General features: G+C 35.4%; 1 protein-coding gene across 1 annotated transcript; it reads right to left on the bottom strand.

Moving 5' to 3' along the window:
* Positions 1–4,452: 4,452 nt before the first annotated feature.
* On the bottom strand, positions 4,453–15,697 carry LOC141453968 (uncharacterized). The gene is made up of 2 exons (XM_074127659.1): positions 15,624–15,697; positions 4,453–5,801 (listed from the first exon to the last, which is right to left on the bottom strand). The coding sequence occupies exons 1-2, from the start codon at positions 15,625–15,627 to the stop codon at positions 4,936–4,938; spliced, it is 870 nt and encodes a 289-aa protein (XP_073983760.1). The 5' UTR covers positions 15,628–15,697; the 3' UTR covers positions 4,453–4,935.
* Between the last annotated feature and the right edge of the window lie 1,946 nt (positions 15,698–17,643).

A 17,643-nucleotide genomic window follows, 5' to 3' on the forward strand; every position in this document is an offset into this window, starting at 1 on the left:
GATGAACAGAACAAGCCAGGCAGACAACACAGGCAGGACTGAACTGGCAAGGAATTGCGCTATACACGTCTAGCGGCAGAAATGCGTACTACATAAGCTCCATGCGCGGCAACGCAATTCCGGTTTTTTTTGGGTACCCCCTCGTAAATCCCGTAAAAGGAAGTACTGAGTACCGCATTCTTTTTTCTTTTTTTAATTTTCAAACAATTGGATTTAAAGATTTCCTTTAAATACTGAACACACATTGGTTCTCCAATTGATCAACCACGTTTATTTGTAACATTTTTTAAACCACTGAGAAGATTTTTTGGGAAATGAAGGGGTTACCTTTAATGTTCCATTTCAGGATAATGTACTGCATCTTATTAATTATTATGTAAGACTTTACTCGTTGGTTTTGCTTTTTCTAATGCGATTTTTTTTTCTTCACTTTTTGTTGTACTTCCATTCCAAGATAGCATTTTAAGGCATTTTGAGGTGGGAAATTTCGCACTATACTGTGCCTTCAAAGGTGCCTCCTCTGGTTAGCCTGGAGGTTATCAACTCCTCTCTGTATCTGAGGAGTCACCTTTGAAGGCACAAGTACATGCTGCAAAAAGTTGAGTAAAGTGCATTATTTGATAAATTAAGGAATAAGTTTGATCCTTTACATGAAAAATGTTGATCACTTAAATATGTGGCAGGAGGTTTCCAATTGTTTTAGTAATTAAACGCAACTCTCCCAAGATTACCAAATAATTATTAAACCTTCTTGTTTGTAACAGATGTAAAATTATTTTTTTAGCCATTTTGTGATTGCTTGAGAACATCTAAAGCTCCTTAACATTTAATTTTTCTTAGAAAAATCACTCGGAAAACGACTTATTTCCCGATATTAAGAAAAATACTAGCTTTACGGCCTTGGCAATATTTTCAGTAGAACGAGAATCAAAAAATACCTAAAAATGACCTATCGCGTGCTCTTCTTTCTCTTTGATAACAAGTTAAAAAAATTGAAATATGATTAATAAATACCAGATTTTGAAGTGGCCTAGCACCTTTAATTTTCAAGATATCGAATTGCGGTTTCCGGTTGCTTTCATAACTTCGTATACTCTTTAAAACTATGTGTATGTAAATGGGGGTCAACTACGAACCCTCGCATTTGGTCGCGCGTCAGCCGTGTATGCGGGCAGTAATCTAAAATCAAGTCACATATTCTGAAACTAGAGGTGAGGGGCAACAAATTTTTCCTCTACCATTTTTCGCTCAGATCAACCGTTTAAACTTGAAATGCATTTGAGCCGTCTTAAAATGAACACCCTGTGTATATCTTTTTAAATAATGTTTTATCCGGTAAAGAACATGTTCATTTGGTTAGGATATTTGGTGATTCATTTTCAACCAATATAAATTAGAATTCTTCAATAGAGCTTTTTGTTAAAATCCTTTGAAAGATGGCGGATGTTCTACCACTTCCGCTTTAGACTACAGCTTTAGATTGTACTGAATCTCTAATGAAAGAGGAGAGTAATGGACAGAACTTATCAATATAATGGCCTCCTGTATAGAAAGGAACCTTGGGAACATTATAACTAGATCCAGGCGAAGCTGAGTGTATTCAGTTAGGTTTATACTTCATCAATCACTTTTTAAGCGTACAGTTCTCCTTCCTTATTGAAATATGATTTGTCACGTCTTATAATAAAGGAATATTTATTTTTTAGAAAGAGGAGGAGATACAGAGATCGATTTTTTTTTTTAAGTTTACAAAGTACACGTTTTTGTAAATTAGATTAGGTGTGTTTCTTTGTGTTTATACAGGGTGGGGCAAAAGGTATGAACCGGTTTTTAAAGGGATGTAGAACAAAAACAATTCAACTTACAGAAATTATGTTTATATTGTTTAATTTAGTACAGAATCTAGTTTTTTTTACTATAAATTTGAAAGATGATATCACGTAGGTGGCGGCCGTCAGCCGCGATGCACTCTTGAAGGCGAATTCTGAAGTTTTCAACCGCTCTTCTGCACATTTCGATGGCTATTGCCGTAACTTCCTCTCTGATTCTGTCCTTAAGTTCTTCCTGGGTATGTGGACGATGTTTAAAAAGTTTTTACTTTTTGTACCCCCAAAGAAAAAAGTCACAAATGCTCAAATCTGTTGAGCGCGCAGACCACTCCACGTCACCTCTCAAAGAGACAAGGCGCTGGGGGAACACTTGCCTCAATCTCGCCATTGAAATCCTAGCAGTGTGGGATGTAACCCCTGGTCCTGTTGGAACCAGATGTCTCCCAGATTAGTTGCTTCACTCAATTCTTCCAGTTCAGGTTGAAAAAACTCTTCCAACATTGTCACATAGCGCTCAGTGGTGATAGTGACGGTTCGCATTTGTGATTTTTTTTCTTTGGGGGTACATAAAGGAAAAAGTTTTTAAACATCGTCCACAAACCCAGGAAGAACCTAAGGACAGAATCAGAGAGGAAGTTATGGCAATACCCATTGCAGAAATGTGCAGAAGAGCGGTTGAAAACTTCAGAATTCGCCTTCAAGAGTGCATCGCGGCTGACGGCCGCCACCTACGTGATATCATCTTTCAAACTTAATGTAAAAAAACTAGATTCTGTACTGAATTGAACAATATAAACATAATTTCTGTAAGTTGAGTTGTTTTTGTTTTACATCCCTTTAAAACCGGTTCATACCTTTTGCCCCACCCTGTAGATGTGTGGTCACCTTAACCGCATTACTGTAAATTGTGGCAAATTCATTTGTGCGAAATCTTTCTAGGAGGCTGAACAAGGCACAATAGACTCTCGTGACATTTTAACCATTTGCTCATTTTAACGCCATTTTGTGCGACAGGTCCCCCTGTACTCTCAAATTTTATATCACAGAAAATTCGTGAGAATTATGCTTATACTATGGGCCGGAAGTGCGTTTTTTTTTTTTAAGCTTTCTTTTTAACGCCATAAATACATATGTCGGTCTCAGAGACCTGACTCATTTCCTTTTGAAATTCTTTTCATGAAAATTGTATTTAAGCAGAGTTTTCTTGACATATCGCCTTCTTTTAACAGCCTTTTTATTATAATGAACCTCAAACGTTGGCCATCTTTTATTATGGCCGGGACAACATTTTGTAAAAAATTCGAAGCTTATAAAAATATCTTGAAATTTTATTTTACATTTTCTTTTTTTCGTGTTATATAAATTTTTAATTGTATGAACAAATGATAAAATTGAATTTAACTTTGCCTGTTAATGTTCCTCGTTGGAGAATTAAGTATTGTTTGGATTTGAGAGCACCGATGTAATGAGTCATTAATTTACTCATATTGGATTGCCAATAATCCATTTGGGACCGTTCTAAATCATTATTAATGTAATTTTGTTTAATGTTCATTTAACTGCCATCTTTAAAGTTACCATTTCATTAGCTTAATTTCTTTTTTTGCATTTATTTATGCTACAATCAGCGCGTTGGCGCTATAAGTAATAATGATAACAGAGTAACATTGAATAACAGAAGTATACGAGTGGAGAAGATACCCAGTGGTAACACTCCCAAATATTAGATGGTTAGCCACTCTCTTCACTGGAGAGGAGATCACGAGACCACTGTCTCTTTTAAGGCGTCTTGTCCGGGTTATCAAGAAGAGTTATTAAAGAAAGATTTTTAGCTAGAGTGATTTATATGAGATTGCAGGCTGAAGTGGAGTTTTCTGTATCGTGTTTTCAGCGACTTGTGTGGCAAAAGTAATGTTAAGGTCAGTGTGTATAGCCCAGGTTGGAGACATAAAAAGGAGCGTGTACAATAGTTCGTAGTATTTTAGATTGTAGAGATTGAATCCTTTCGGAGATTGAAGCGTTTGGTTGAACCCCACAGCTCTATTCCATACGCCCAGATGGGTTTCAAAATAGAAGTACAAAAGTCCAGAGAGAGTTTTGATCTGTCGTCTAAGAGTCTTTTAAGTAGTCGATAGCGTCTGTTCAGTTCTGTTCTTTTAAGTCTAGTGTGGGGGTTCCAAGAAAGTCTTCGGTATAAGTAAAACCCAAGGTAGCGGGCCACGTTCACGTGGTAGAGGTGTTAGGTTATAGATGACTGGAGGAAGAGTAATGCGCCGAAGAGTGAAGGTGATATTTTGAGACTTGGTTTCATTAAGTTTAATAGCCCATCTCTTGAACCACTGTTCTAGTTTTATTTCTAAATTTAAATTATTATTTCAAATATTTATTTCATTTTTTTTTTTACTTTATGTTACAATCAGCGCGATGGCGCTGTAACATGATAACTGGTTGGGTTTTCTGGAAGAGTTCTAGTGGTAATAGTATGAGCTTGAGGATTTGAGAATAATGTTCTATCGTTTCTCTTCATATACTTTTATCATTTGCTGAAAGTATTTCTCTAAAATTGAATAATAAAAAAACACAAATAAATATTATTTATTTTACATTATAATTTATATTTACAATATGTTATAAAAAATGCTATATAACTGAAATAACTAAATTAAATTTTAATATAAACAAAATAATGTTAAAATATATATTTATTTGGAGGCAAGGTAACTGTAAAAAAGTGCTTACAATTGAAGGAATGGCGCTGTTAAAGAAATAAAATAAATATAGAAATTGTTGATTAATAAAAATTTGTAATTTGTCAGACTCGAATTCAGTAAGTGGTAGAGTTGTAAATTTGTTTTTTTCTCAATTCTGTTCGTGGGTTTGTTTTTTAACATTTAAGGTTTAAAAAATAAAGAAAAGAATCACTTCTGAAATACCAAGAAAGTTCCGTTTGTCGTAATTTTAATAATTGACTGACTTCAAATATTAGATTTTCCACAAATAAATATGGCGCTGAGGGTAAACAAAGATTGGGTTGGAATTGTAAATAGTCTAGACCACGCCCTAAAACATCATATTTATTTGTTTCTCCCAATCACATTGCTTCTTCTTAAGTCCGTATGGTTAAGCGCTCTCCCATTTCTCTATAAGCTGAGTACATTGCGGTTAGAAATTCTTCTTTTGACAGTAGCCTCCGACTTTCAGTCACTGTTTGACCGCCCGTAGTTGGTATGCTGGGTGGGCTCGTTGGGTAGTTAACAGCCGGATTTGTTGGCGTTGGTGCACATTCTACGAAATTGGTATCTTGTGCAACACATTTATCGTAAGAATGTCGATCACATTGCAGGGTGTTCATATTGAAGGTGGTTAGATTTGGACAGCCGGCCATTGTTCTTATACCATTGGTACATCGATAATATTGTTGGGAACATGTACTGGTTTCAGGACCACAACAATCCTCTTTACAGGTTATTTCTTTTGTATCACAGCTAACTGTACATATTGGCTCATCTTGATAACATGTACCACCACCATTGGGCTGTGGCAGGCAAGCCAACTGTTGTTCATCGAAAATAGCATCCGACGGACATTCGCCTAAGCCAGTTTGTCCATTCGAACATGTCAGGAAATATTTACAATTATATGGATTCGGTAGGCAACAACTTCCACTGTCTTCATTACAAATTGGATGGCCGATATCATCCGTTGGACAACGTGTAGCACACTTTGGATAGCATACTTCCTCATTGTTTTCACAGAGTAGTTTCTGTTCGTTGAAATTTTGCAACGGACCGCAGAAAATTTTTTGTGGTTGATCGTTATAGCATGTATAATAGGAGAAACAGTTCATCGGATCTGGTGAACAACAATTCTCCAGACTGTTTTCGCAATCTGGTAACAAAGTGGATGCGGATGTGGTACAGTTTACGGCACAGAACACCATGCTGATCTGGAGATATGAATCGGCTGCGCTGGCTGCAATGAAATAAATGAATTTATTTTGATTAAATAATTACAGACTGAATTACAAACTAAGTCTTGGCAAGTTCTAGGGATGATGCCTAGTGTAATCTCCCTAAAGCCAGTTTTTATGGTGCAGCTTAGCTACACGTTCAAAGCCTCACAATTAACTTGTAGAGCCTATATCTATAGTTCACCAATTAGAATAGAAGAAAACATTGGCGCCAATTTAGATAGCCTATTGCAGTGATGGCGAACCTATGACCCGCGCAAGCTTTTTCACTGACCCACAATTCCTAGGCAAACATTTGTTTGTTTACGCGGGTTGATTTAGATTTTCTAATTGTGTGGATAATTTATATTCTATCTGTATTTTTTTCAATCACGCATTGACACAAAAGCAATTTAAATGCTATCTATAACCTTTAGTTTGATCATTTGCTAAAACGCGAATGACGACAAATACTTTTGTAGTATTTGAAATAAAGCAAAAGTGTTTACAAAACATCGAATAAAATGTATAATTTTACTCATATTTTGTTTGTTAAAAAAAATCGACAACCCAAAGCAAATAACCATATTTAGATTTTTCTTCAGCTAAAACACACTTTTGTTCATGTTTTGTTCAGTTATGTTTGTAAAAAGAGACTTCCATAGCACTTGTTCCGTCCCGTTTTACCTGTTAAGCCAACTGAATTTTAAAGATGTTTAGTTTTGCAAATATTCAGTTTAAAATGTTTAAACTTAACTCTTGTTCAAATGGGCATTAGTGACCCAAGAGCTAGTATAAAAAAAAAATGAACAAAATTTTACCCACGTCTCAAAAAGATTTGCCATCCCTGGGCCTATTGGGCCAGAGCAAGGTGCTGTGGTGAAGTACGAGTATCCGCTCATATCGTATCCGCCCACTACTTACCCCAACAAACAGACCAATACGTAAAAAGCAATTTTTATGGTTTACTGGACTTCGGAAGAAAATACAATTTCTAAAATTTGGACGGTCGTAATACTTCTTGCAGCTCACTGTCCGGAGGCCGGAAGTGGAAAAAGCTCTGGTCGCTAATAACTTCAGATGGCGGCGCACCTTAAATACAAAAAAATAAAAACATCTTGTTTGCCCGAAATCCATGAGTAACACAAGTATGTCACATTAAATTCCACTTACGGTGGCATAGGTTCTGTTTGAAGAGCGAACGAAAAGACAAACATGTGTTAATTGGAGTCCATCTCCATCCAATTTGAGGTCAACTCTTTGGTAGTTACCAAAACTCCAGAGAGCCTCATCCAATTAATTTTCCAGGTTTCCATGCTCATTCAAAGCAGTTATTTATTGGACCAAATAATATAATAAAGCCCTTTATTTTAATCAAAAATCCACACCAGGTATGATTCCAGGCTCGTTCAAGCCCTTCTGCACTCATTATCACGGCCCTTTTAATCAACAAGGACATATTGGTGATGAAACAATGAACTAAATAATTAACACCACGGCGGTCAAGACTGTAACATCAATTAGCACTCAGCTAATTAACCACTTTTCCTCATTGACAGAGCCACAACGTTGTAGCGCTATCCATTTTCAAGGCCAGTTGTTACGGTCATTTTCAAGTTAATGTGAAGCATGTTCAGACTTGCAAATTTATGTGCAATTGAGTAGGATTAAGAAAATTTCCCAGCCGGCTCTGAACTTGTAGATTCACTCTTTGAAGGGCTGATTTTAAGGGCCTATACGGGGCAGTTTTTTCTTTCCTTACGACTTTCTCAGTAGTGCCTATTATTTCAGGCTGGCTTTACATCCAACTGCCAAATTAGGTGTTGTGAACGGAGGCGCTCAGCAAAACGTTCTTTACTACAAAACAATCTCATATTAAACATTAAATAAAATCCAAGGCCTAAGACCGGGAATCGAACCCAGTACCAAAGATGCATATTAGCTTTACAGGTCTCGCCTTTAACCGCTCGGCTACCGTGGCGCCTTTTGTTTAATAGTAATTTCCTTGATTTCCCTCAAACAATTATTCAAGGGGAAGATATTATTGATTGCCGACAACAATCCTCTGTATATCGAGCTAATGTCATTGATATACAGTAGTACCTCGGTTTTCGAACGACTTGACTTTCGAACAAATCGGTATTCGACCAAGAAATTCGAGAAAATATTGTCCTAAAATCTGAACAAACATTTGGAATTCGAACACCCGAGAAGAGCCGAGTTGTTTTTATATTATTTACACTTTTAGATCTTATTTCTTGTGTTAGATACATGTTTTTACATAAAATTGGGCCAGTAAAACTGGCATATTTCTGGGGCTTAGAAACGAAATAAACTGACATAGTTTACATTATTTCTTATGGGACAAAATTGTTTCGGTTCTCGACCGACTGCTACGATGAGTTGAAGTGGCTTTTCCCTGTCTATCGCTGCCAATATTTTTTGGCTTCTTTCTTTTTTCAAGTCATCCAGTCTCAAAGGCCTTTCTATATTTTTCAACTCCTTAAGTTTAAATCCTCCATCCATTCCCGTAACACTAGATCTCGCTCATCTGATCTCTATATTCCCTCTCACCGTACCTCATCCTTTGACAAGTCCTTCCTAATACGTGCTACCTCTCTCTGGAACTCCTTGCCTTCATCTGTCCGTCATGCTCCTACCCTATCTATCTTTAAATCCCGTCTATTCAGTTATCTACTTTCTATTCAGCTTCCTCCGAAATTCTAATTGTTTTAATTTATTTCCTTAATTTCTGCTGTTTTATTATTTTATTTTTACTTTCATTTTCACTTATTATATTTTCACTTTTTGTAAATACTTATTTATTTATTTATTTTCTGTTCAATCACAGGCCAAACTGTTAAGGCCTCTATTTGTTCCTGTATTTATTCTTAGGGGACAATTGTCCCAGAATAATAAATTTCTTTTCTATCCTATTCTATTCCATTCCACTTACGGAACGAATTGTGGTCGAAAACCGAGGTACCACTGTACTTAAAATGATATCCTTACCCACTGAGACAACTGTCTCCAGATGAACATTAGATTAACATTCTCCATCATAGACTGTTCACAAACTGATGGTTTAAGGGAGAGACGAAAAATTGATTTTGATTAATGGCAGAAATAGATTCATTTGGACAAATTACTGGTTAAAGATTTGTAACTGCATTAGAATAGAATCTAATTATCTTCATGGATTATTTAGAATTAAGTGTTCAATAATTTTGGCATATAACAATTTCCTATCATTGGAAAAGCGATACTTATTTTACTAATAAACACTCATAATTGCAATCTCGCTAAACACAGAACGATATAATAATATTATGAAGAATGTTGATTCAAAAAGAGAGAATTGATTAAAAAAAATCCCTGGAATATAATATGAAAAACCTCTGCAAGAAATATTTATCAAGGAAAAACCATCTTTAAAGAAAATCTTTCTTTATCAAGGAATCCTGGAAATAAGGCACAGCTCAGGTTTTCCTTAAAGTTGAAAACTCTCTCTAGAGGCATTTTATTAAAGGACTAAAAGAATTTCCTTTTATTAATGAAAATTAAAAGTTTTATAACCTTTTCGTATAACTGTAACTGTTTGATGAAGACTCTTTTTTTTATTTTTAAAAGAATTATTTTTTTGTTGTATGAAGAGTTCTGAGGAATTTAGTTCATAGAGTATGTCTGAGAAAAGGCTCATCTACTTAATGTTAAGCTGATTTTAATAAATATTTTGACCAACAAATTTTTATAAAATTTTATAAATAGCCACTTCATTTCCCTCTTATTTTACTAGTCACAGGAAGTGATTGTAAATCGTGCAGTTTTTCTATTCTTTTGAGTTTTCACTTGGAATTTTCCATTTTGTGGTTCTCTGCGTTCAAGAAAGTGTTTTTATTTTTATCTTTTTACAAATTGGTTATTTGTGTGCAAGTCAAAAATTGAAAAAATAGTTCCAACTAAGATGTCTCTAATAAGGTGTTCAACCACTTCACTGAATCTTTTTTTACTTTTTTTTTCTGGATTCATTTTCGAGAAATACTGTTTTCCTAGAAAATTCTATTAATGATACTTCCGGAAAAGGTTTGGGTAGGTTTCCTCTCGAGTTGCCATTCTCTGTAATATTAACTTTTCTATATTGTTAAAGCGGATAAAATCGAGTTAAATAAAAACTCCTTAACAAAAACTTACAGTTTAAAAAGTTAAGTATAAGGGTTGATTAAACGCCAAAAGGTACACAAATCAGCAAGTACCCAACATTTCATTAATACTTCATTGATATTATTTAAGTAATTTTACCGCATTAATTTTCATTAATATTTTTTAAGAATTTATTAGATGTCACAAACCCTTATGCTGGCCATTTTCATCTACAAAATATTTACTCAAGTAGCACACCATTTAACTTAGATTGACTGTAATATCTATTTATCTATAATAATCAAACTATTAATTACAGGTGAAAAAGAAAACGTTATAAAAAATAAAAAAATATGAGGCTAAAACATTCATAAACTTTTTTAAAAATTGCTCACACCAACATACATCAATGATTTTGTTTATTTATTTTTATTTTTAAATAAAAATCGTCGGTTTAAGTTCATTCTTCGATTAAAGTAATTGTTATTTTATGAAGTAGTCAAACGTTTATAATCATAGGTAATAATTATCTGGCTTAAACGCAAATAATATAGTTTTCTTCAATCACACTCTCAATGTAGCTGTTCTTCTCACAATGTTATATATATGTTATGTAATATAAAATAAATAAGATATGCATATTTTTAGGACAGCTAATTATTCCAGTATTTTACTGTAAGTAAAATTAGGGGGACTAAATTAAATTACAATTGAGAAATGAATAAATAATGTTGAATAATCTACTTGTTATAACTGTGTGTTATTTGTCCTCACGAATATTTCGGTAAGACGAATTCAAGACTGAAATATTGCTTTAAATCCTCCGTGATTCAAATTTAAACAGTGGCCGACTCTAAATTTGTCTTTTTCTAATTTAACATGCATGTATATGTGACAACTTCAGAATCAGAAGAATAATTTGGAATAGAGTTAAAATAAAGTACCTATTTATACGAAGATATAATATACATTTTATCACAATTATAACTATTATGAATGAACTGGCCAGCATAAGGGTATGTGACATCTAATAAATTCTTAAAAAATATTAATGAAAATTAATGCGGTAAAATTACTTAAATAATATCAATGAAGTATTAATGAAATGTTGGGTACTTGCTGATTTGTGTACCTTTTGGCGTTTAATCAACCCTTATACTTAACTTTTTAAACTGTAAGTTTTTGTTAAGGAGATTTTTGTACCTTTTGGACAGATTTTCCTTTTTGTCTATTAGCAAAGTTACATATCTGCTTTACAGATTGGATTTTTTTAAAATTTGGAATAAGCTATTCTATCATTATAACCTGATAAGGTGTTAAATCGGAACCGTAACTACCACTGGAGAGATCTTTTTAAAGAATGGTTATAGTTGCGGTCCCCAAACCATCCTCAATAACAATTTTTTTGAGAAAGCCTTTTTATATAAAATAGGAAGGTATTTGTACGTAAATAGCAAAATTAAACTGCGATTTCAGTACTTCCTTTTAAGAGGAGCAAGAAAAATAAACTGCGATTACAGTACTTCTTTCTAAAAGGCAAAGATTTTGAATCGAACGACAATTCATTGATGTAAATCGGTTCACTCATTGATAATTTTAACGATTGCAGTACTTCCTCTTAGTAGGTGTAAGAGCATGATGGCACTTCACAGCCACGTAGAAGAGCTTTAATCACTTCTTCGTGCTAAATTTTATCAAAATCGGGTTAAGCTTTGTAGAAATATTGGTAATAATAGTTTTAGAAAGGGCCTTATTTGGGTGGGGCAAACTCCCCTCCTTATGAGGCATAGCGTCGAGACTTTTAAAGTACAAATCTGTACAAAATTTCGATTCGATTGACACTCCATTCATGAAAATCGGTTCACGTGTCGATAATTTGAAACGATTGCTATACTTCCCCTTAACAAGTGTAAGAGCAGATCGTCGCTTTATTGTTAGGTAGGGGAGCCCTAACCCTATCATCCTACCAAATTTTATCAAAATAGGGCCAAGATTTACAGAGTAATTAGTAATAATAATTTTGGAGGGGGCCTTACATAAAGGAGGCTAACTCCTCTCCCATTCGATGTACAGGGCCGAGACCCCCAAAAGGCACATCTACATAAAGTTCCGAATCGAATGACACCTCATTCATGAAAATCGGTTCACGCGTTTAGGCGCTACGTTGTTTACAAAAAAGGTAACAACAAGAACAACAAGAACAAGAAGAAGAAGAACAAGAACAAGAACATTTTTTGAAAAAGCCGTTTTTGCTCATTTTCGGCAACTTTTTTCTCGAAACCTATTAGATCTGGGTGGTTGCAAAAAAATTATAGTTATAAAGGAGAATTTGGAGTAAGATTTAAAGAAAATTTGGGAATTTTATCTTTTATAGAAAAATAGAAAAAAATTGTCAAAGTTGGGTGTTTTTCAACGTTACGCTTTTTCGTGCAGTTTTTGATGGTCAACCCTTATACAACTGTCCTACCGGACAGTTTTAATAACGGAAGTACCAATTTTTTTGACTCAATGCATTTATCTGGGGAAAATGGCTCCCAGGCTTTTCTTAATTCAATTAAGGTTTTTTTTTTAATTCCGGTTACAAATTACATGCACATAGATTTTATAACTTATATTTTTTATCATTATTCAAGCCATATTTGTTTTTAAGCAGTCTCAGGCCTTATGTTTACGGTTCAATATAATTGTACGGGTTACAAAACTGTAAATGATATTAAGAATTTCATTTGTCTCAACTGTTTAGAGTTTCACAGGGGATTTATGAGTTTAGTACCTTGAGAAAATTAGAAAGAGAAAGCCGTATGTATTTAATTATTATTTTTTTAAAAACGCCCAATAAAACTTATAAAATTGTCAAAGTTGGATGTTTTTCAATATAACGCTTGTTCGTGCAGTTTTTGATGATCAACCCTTATACGAGGGTCGTTTGAAAAGTCCGTGCAAAGTCAGAGAGATAGCACTACTGGCGCGTATCGAGGTTATGTTTAGTTAGTAGCATCTCTTGGCAGAACACACACCAAGTTTCAGCCAGATCGGTCTATTTCTTTGTGTTTGGCATTCGTTTGAATCGAGGAAGTCGAGTGATTTTCAAAAAATGGACGAAAAAGAATTTCGTGTGTTGATTAAACACTACTTTATGAAAGGCAAAACGCTTCAGGAGACTAAAGAGAAGCTTGATAAACATTATGGTGACTCTGCACCTTCGATTAGAACAGTTTATAAGTGGTTTCAAAATTTTCGGAGTGGCCATATGGGCACAAGTGACGCTGAACGTTCTGGACGCCCTGTTGAGGTTACTACTCCAGAAATCATTGATAAAATCCATGATATGGTGATGGATGACAGAAGAGTGAAGGTGCGTGAGATTGCTAGTGCTGTGGGCATCTCGAATGAACGGGTACATAATATTTTGCATCAACATTTGGACATGACAAAGCTATCCGCAAGATGGGTGCCGCGATTGCTCAAGCTTGACCAAAAACGAAATCGTGTGAAGTGTTGCAAGGACGGTTTGCAGCTGTTCCAGAAGAATCCGCAGGACTTTAAGCGTCGTTTCGTCATTGTGGATGAAACATGGATACATCACTACACTCCTGAGACCAAAGAACAATCTAAACAATGGGTTACCAAGGGGGAATCTGCGCCAAAAAAGGCGAAGACCGTTCCTTCGGCCGGAAAGATTATGGCGACTATCTTTTGGGATTCGCAAGGAATAATCCTCATCGACTATCTGGAAAAGGGTAAAACTATTACAGGTGCATATTATTCATCGTTATTGGACCGTTTGAAAACCGAGCTGCAAGAAAAACGCCCACGATTGGCCCACAAAAAAGTTCTTTTCCATCACGACAACGCACCAGCTCACACCTCAGCAGTTGTGGTCGCAAAATTAATGGAAATAGGGTTCCAACTCGTTTCATATCCCCCCTATTCTCCAGACTTGGCTCCCTCGGACTACTATTTGTTCCCCAATATGAAGAAATGGCTGGCGGGAAAAAGATTTTATTCAAACGAGGAGGTGATTGCAGAAACGAATGGCTATTTTTCAGGCTTGGACAAATCCTATTATTCGGAAGGGATCAACAAACTAGAGCAGCGTTGGACGAAGTGTATAAGCCTAAAAGGAGACTATGTTGAAAAATAAAAAAGGTTTACCCCCAAAAATTAAGTAGTTTTTATTTTTGCACGGACTTTTCAAACGACCCTCGTACAACTTCCTTCTGTGCAGTTAAGATTGTTCAATAGTAGCTTTTCAAATTTTGTAATAAATTCCCCCAAATAATTAAAGAATTACAAAAAAAAAATTGTAGCCATTGATTAGTAAATAATTTATTTCAGAAGCTATTTTGATTAACTAACCCAGGGGTCTCCAAATGTTTTACCCAGGAGGCCAGTTCACTGTCCCTCAGACCGTTGGAGGGCCGGACTATAAAACAATTTTAAAGTAAAAAAACCAAAACGGGAACTAATAGAATATTTCAAATAAAGAACAAGTAAATTTAAATCAACAAACTGCCCAGTATCTCAGTGGGAACTATGGGCCTGCTTTTGGCTAATAAGATGGTCAATGTTCGGTTTAGTTATAGTGATTTGCCTTTCTTCCTACTTCTGCCTGTTATTTTACGGAGCCGTGACGCGTGCATCCCGCATCATCGGAAGTAGTACTGTACATGAGCGACACAGCGCCTTGCTGCACCGCCACATATAGTGCTCCTCTCACTGACCACCAACGGAAAGAGATGCCCCTTCCGGAAGTGCGGCGAGGGCCGGATATATGTCCTCAGGAGTCCGCATGTGGCCCGCGGGCCGTAGTTTGGGGACCCCTGAACTATGTGCTGTAATGTTGTAAGTCGTTGCAATAATTTCAACTCAAATTCTGTAGTAGCCGCTAGTTGATAACAGTAAATTTATTTGAATTTATATTAAAAACAGGAACTTTAAACAAACAATGAACATTATTTCATCTTATTTCTCCAATTTTTGTGTTTTTTGGAGTTAAGCGAGTTGTGCACTAGACAGCTCATATGGTAATGCAGTCAGTGAAAAAAGATGAATCATTTTTCGCTTTAATTCTATTTAAGCACGTTTAGTGCATTGTTTTTGGCATATTAAAAAAATAAAATAAATAATTGCGATTTGTTAGCTATAATTTCAAACAACTTTGTCTCGACAATTATGCATCGATTTGACGACATTTAAAGCTATAATAATGATTCTGAACGGTTTATTAGACATACTTGAACGGAAATCAAGATTATGTTAAAAAGTCACGTCCTCTATCTTGAATAAATAATAACAGGCTTCGTTAAATTTAAATGCACTTAAAATTCTGAATGCTTCATTACTAATAACTGTACTATATACATTTTCATTCATAAAAAATTAATTAATGGAATAAATAACCAACCAACAGTAATGAAGTAGTAATTATTAGCTTGAGGGAAGGGATTAGCTATGCGGTTAGCATACTGGACTCCCACGCGGAGGTCCCGGGTTCGAATCCAGCAGCTGACCCTTAGATTTTCTCTTCCTAGGAGCTTCTTACAGCTCACTGTCCGGTGATGGACAGTGTTGTCTGTAACGAGAGAACACTGTCCGGAGGCCGGCAGTGCACTGGAAAAAGCTCCGGGCGCTAATAACCTCAGCTGTTGATGCGCCAAAAAAAAAAAAAATTATTAGCTCAAAAATTTGGAAATATTACGTACCCATGCTTTCTTGTATTAAATACCAATATATAGTTAAAAATATTAAAAATAGTAACAAAATGGATTTAAGAAGTAATATTGTTAGCATTATGGCAGAGCTGTGGAATGTGCCTGATATATATATAAAGTAGGGCTGAAATTATCTAAGAACAGTGCAGAACAAATAGTTGTCGAGATAAAAGTTAAAATAGTTTCCCTCATTAGCTAGCGTCAAAATTTATCGTCCCAAACATCGATAGCAAGAACCTAAATTGTTCATTTAAGTAAAAGTGGGAAGAATATAGAAAAATAAGGCAATTTATGTTCATTTGGTGAAAAATTACGAATGTAAAACCTTGGAAAGATATGTTTAAACCAAATTTAGTATTTCCCAGTTCATTGAGATGTTCTTAGCACGTTCTTCTTGCAGCTAATGCTCTTGCGTACACACAGCCTATTTAAATACTTCCTATTTGTATGAATTGTTTTATTAGCCCTTAGGGATGCTAATAGCGAGGGCACTGCAGGGCTACTTCGTCGAACTGTCCCTTAATTGGTTGATATCAGCTCCGTTTTAGAAAGGTCCAGGCTTAATGAGCATTTATTTTGACGTGTTATCTTCTCTGGCCTCCAACGGCTGAGAATCTCTTGTGAAAAATGACGAGGTAGAAGAGAGTTCACTCCCATCCGGTAGTGTATTTTTTATTTTTAATTCAAAGAGTAAACCACTGAGGTCATTGGAGATCGGAGCTTCTTCCAGTGCATTAACCGCCTTTAGACAGTGTTTTTCTCATAAGAAGACTCCATTAGAGGACAGTGAGCTGTGAGAAGCTCCTAGGAAGAGAGATTATAAGAACCAGGATTCGAATTCAGGATCTCCCGAGTTGGAATTCATTATCAGCAAACCACTGAGCTAAGTAAGGGAAAAAAAAAATTGCATAAGTTGGGTTTAAACGCATTAAGAATGATAGAGCCGAATGTATTTTAAGGGATAAGACCTGGTGAGGACAAAGGACACAAAAGATTCCGTACGTGGGATTCAAGAGGAATAACATGAAAAGAAACAAAATTGGTCAATGAATGTAAACGCAATAACCTTCACTGGCTGGCATTAACCGAAACGAAGAAGAACGAATCTAATGTAATCACCATAAAGATCGATTATGTTCTCTTGTATTCAGGTGTTAAAAAGACTATTATTGGATTATATTATGACTTTAATGTTCCATAATAAGTAAACCTCAGTGGACAGTGAGTTGCTAGAAACTCCTAGGAAATACCAGCAGCTGGATTCGAACCCGGGTTCTCCGCTTTGAATCCAGTACACCTCAACTACGATAATAATAATAATAATAATAATAAACGACTCACGTGGAACCCACGTAATAGACTTATAAGTCAAGCAATAACAAAACATAGTGGAACTTCATTACAAACTACTTGGATGAGGCTACGAATTGCCCATAGAACTCGAAAGAAGTTAAACAATACTATCCATAAAACCCGCGTGGATATAGAGCTGTGGGTTTCAGCCCAAACAAACCGACAAACAAGGATAGTACAGGACATTTCAGTCAAAATTACTCCGACAGATAGTTGACACACCTTTCTATGGTGATTAACCTCACTCTTCACACCGACCTCCACATCCAAGACGAAATATCAAAAGTTCCAAACTGCTCTCTTTAGTTGCTCTAATCCAGGGATGAGCAACACGCGGCCCGCCAAGCATTTCTAAAATTGAATTTATTTTATCGACTTTCTCCCATCAATATATTGTTATAAAATTAATTATAATAAAATGGTAGTACATACTAAACCGAAATATTTTTTTATGGCGAGTTACTTGTCAACGACGTTTTTAAACATGCAATACGAACGCGCCGCGTCTGCGCGACTTTTTTGTGACGAGATACACACTTGTCGGTGACTTGTTCAAACGTGCAATACGGACGTTTCGTAAATTATTAATAAGAGTTAATCTATGTGCAGCCCGCAAAAAAAAATTTAAATTTAAATTGGCCCATTGATTAAAAAGGTT

Source organism: Rhodnius prolixus, unplaced genomic scaffold, assembly GCF_049639745.1.
Source record: "Rhodnius prolixus isolate KJV_2025 unplaced genomic scaffold, Rpr scaffold_9, whole genome shotgun sequence".
NCBI classification, from domain to species: Eukaryota; Metazoa; Arthropoda; class Insecta; order Hemiptera; family Reduviidae; genus Rhodnius; species Rhodnius prolixus.